Here is a 2,965-nt window from a genome sequence, read left to right on the forward strand (position 1 = left end):
TCAGGTAAAAACACATATAGATCATTTTATATTATTTTATTGTAATAATATTTCACATCATACATAACTTTACATATTTGGAATACGCGCATAAAAGGGGAATATGCAATTTATTTATTTCATTTTTGTTTTCTGCATGATGGCCATAGAGCTTTGTTTGCACGTTAGGATTGCTTATTTAAATCTCATCTCAGGGGCGTTTATATAGATTATGGGTTCTCTAATTTTCTTCTTTTTCTTCTTCCCCTAGCTGGTAAATCGGCCACATCTCGTTCGGGTAGACGTTGTTCCCTTGTGCGCACCAAGACAAAGACCTTTTTCTGTTTTCTCAATACATATACTAAATGTGCTAATGCAGGATAGTATGCATTTATCCACTCTTCTTCTTGTTTGTTACTCCATCCTATACCACAATCGATGCCTGCCCCATATGGCATTATTACCCGTTTAATCGCATTATTACGTTTCGTCAAGCTTATAACTCTTTGAATGGCTAATTTAAATGCCCATCTTCTGCCGATGATAGTATCCTTCTGCAATCCCAACACTAAATCTTCATCTTTACTGTGATTCATGAGCATCTGCTTTGTATTATTATTATTATTATTATTATTATTATCATTACTTGCATCATCAATAGGTAAACCTGCAGCATATTGACAAATAACTGCTATAAGATGAGGTTGTACTTCTGGATCAGGGGATAAAGCAACTATTATATCCCCTGGTTTATTACGATCTTTAAGAACCGCACAATGTGTTTCAGGACATATTTCCTTCTGCAAACGGCAAAAAGTGTATTTTTTCTCGAGCAGATGGGAAAATCCCCCAGAAAACTGGTGTGTTGCTGTCAAGTCATAGATAAGGCAGTCTCCCGGCTTAAAATTATAATCGTTAATAAAGTCAGCTTCTATTAGGGCAGCCTTGAGCTGGCGATATTTAGCAATAGTGTACCCGGACAGCATCTTGACCCGACTGTCTAAAATCATTTACGCTCCCAACTATTGTACTCTTTTTAAGCCCCTCCCACATTCAACAGGTTGGGAAATACAATAGGTTTAGATAAAATCCTATGTATCTCTCTTGTAAGCGTCACCCACATTCATCGGACAATAAAATACAATTGGTAAAGATGAAATACAGTTATACATTTTTAGTGTTTATTATTACACACACACATAAAAATATGCATATATTCGAATATACAGAGTCTTTAAAATATACTAGAGGGTAATAACATTGGCTAAAATAATCTCCTAGATACCTTATTTTCTTTTTCTAAATTTTGGGGATAGTCGTCAGCTAATATCCTTTTAAAATTTGGATCGTCCTCCCATCGCTGTGCATATTGGGAAGGAGAATTGCTACTACTATTACTGCTGCTGACACAAGTTCGTATAAACGATATATTCCTCAAATCCCTATTCTTAGAATTTGCTTGTTCTACATCATGACTCACTTCACCGAGGTTCATAAAAATATCATCATCGCTGTCTGATATTGTTTCCACTACTATACACTTAGATGTGGAAGGACCCTGTAACTTCGAAGTGACCTTGGAGGGAGAAGCATTAGTTTTCATAGGACGTGCTCCATTACTTTTCACATAGGGGGTTGACCTTCTTAATTTTCTCCTTTCGACCCTGCTCCTCCTACTGGGGGTCATCGTAGGCGTATCCCACACGCGCCAAGGACCCCCAGCTGTACTAGCAGCCGCAGCAGCCCCAGATAACTCTGCATTTTCAAGCAGGTACATGTCAGGAGTTTTCTTTATGGACGACGCTAAGATACTTGGGGATAAGGGCGTTGAATCCAACTCTTCAGTCACTGGAGTGGATGTTTGACGTTCGCACAAGGCCGGCTCATCAGAAAACAGGGGGTTCAGAGTCAGGTCTGGTACAGACTCATCCTTTGATTGCTGTCGTCGTCGTCGTTGATGTTGTTGTTGTTGGACAGGGCTACATGCTCTCGCAGCCAGTGACGAAGTCAGGTTTAAGGAGGAATATGTCCTCTCAAACAGTAAAGACTCCGAGGGCGTGTTTAGGGGATTTAAGTCCGTCTGTGTAGATTTCGTAGCATAGATTGGGTGAGAGGCTACCTCCTTCTCAGTAGTAGTAGTAGTAGTAGCAGCAGCTGCATCAACAGATGGCGAGTTTGAAGTTTCAGGCGAGCTTAAGTTCTGGGCAGCAGCTGGAGTAGTAGCAGAAAGAGGGATTTTAGAAGACCTTGAAAGGAAAGCCGTTATAGTTTCTGGGGTCAGGTTTGTTGCTGATATAATGGCCGGACCCATGATGACATATATATTCCCAGCAGATGTGAACTGGGCACCTCCCTTAATAATTTCTGAAAATATGAGAAGAAAAGGAGCCATAAGTTTCTATAGCAATAACCTCATACGTATATATATATATATATATATATATATATATATATATATATATATATATATATATATATATATATATATATATATATATATATATAATGTTTAAGTAATCAAAACTAAAAAAAAAAAAAAAAAAAAAAAAAAAAAAAAAAAAAAAAATCAATATATGTGTATATATTACATTAGTCACTATGCTCACCATTGAAATTCTCCATTTCTTCAGCCGCAAGCAGTAGAATGCCGAGGTGAGTAGCGAGTGTAGTCGAATGTTTGTATTTTGTCCCCCTTACGTGAGGGTATTTATACCCAACCAAGTATTAACCCCGCCCAATACGTGACGTCACACCCAATAAGCCGCGTGACGTCACCATGGAAGTTTTGTTTATGTCGATAGGTTAAAAAGTCGCATTTCAGTAGGATTAAGGGATAAATAAAAATATAAATGTTCATGCACATATGTTTTTAATATTCAATAGATATTGACAATTTCAAGAAATAATTGGTCTGATTACATATAGAATATTTTGTCTGCAAATGGGACAGTTTTGCAGAGATAATAGGCACCAAGTACATGCTACC

General features: G+C 37.6%; 1 protein-coding gene across 1 annotated transcript; it reads right to left on the minus strand.

Annotated features, from left to right (window-relative positions):
* Nucleotides 1-1,243: 1,243 nt before the first annotated feature.
* LOC138350224 (uncharacterized protein DDB_G0290587-like) lies at nt 1,244-2,290 on the minus strand. Its single transcript, XM_069300574.1, has one exon. The coding sequence runs from the start codon at nt 2,288-2,290 to the stop codon at nt 1,244-1,246; it is 1,047 nt and encodes a 348-aa protein (XP_069156675.1).
* Between the last annotated feature and the right edge of the window lie 675 nt (nt 2,291-2,965).

This window comes from Procambarus clarkii, chromosome 44 (genome assembly GCF_040958095.1).
Source record: "Procambarus clarkii isolate CNS0578487 chromosome 44, FALCON_Pclarkii_2.0, whole genome shotgun sequence".
In the NCBI taxonomy this organism is placed as follows: Eukaryota; Metazoa; Arthropoda; class Malacostraca; order Decapoda; family Cambaridae; genus Procambarus; species Procambarus clarkii.

Excerpts from the sequence above, each read along its gene's own strand:
- LOC138350224 (XM_069300574.1), bottom strand. The coding sequence starts at position 2,290 with ATGGGTCCGGCCATTATATCAGCAACAAACCTGACCCCAGAAACTATA.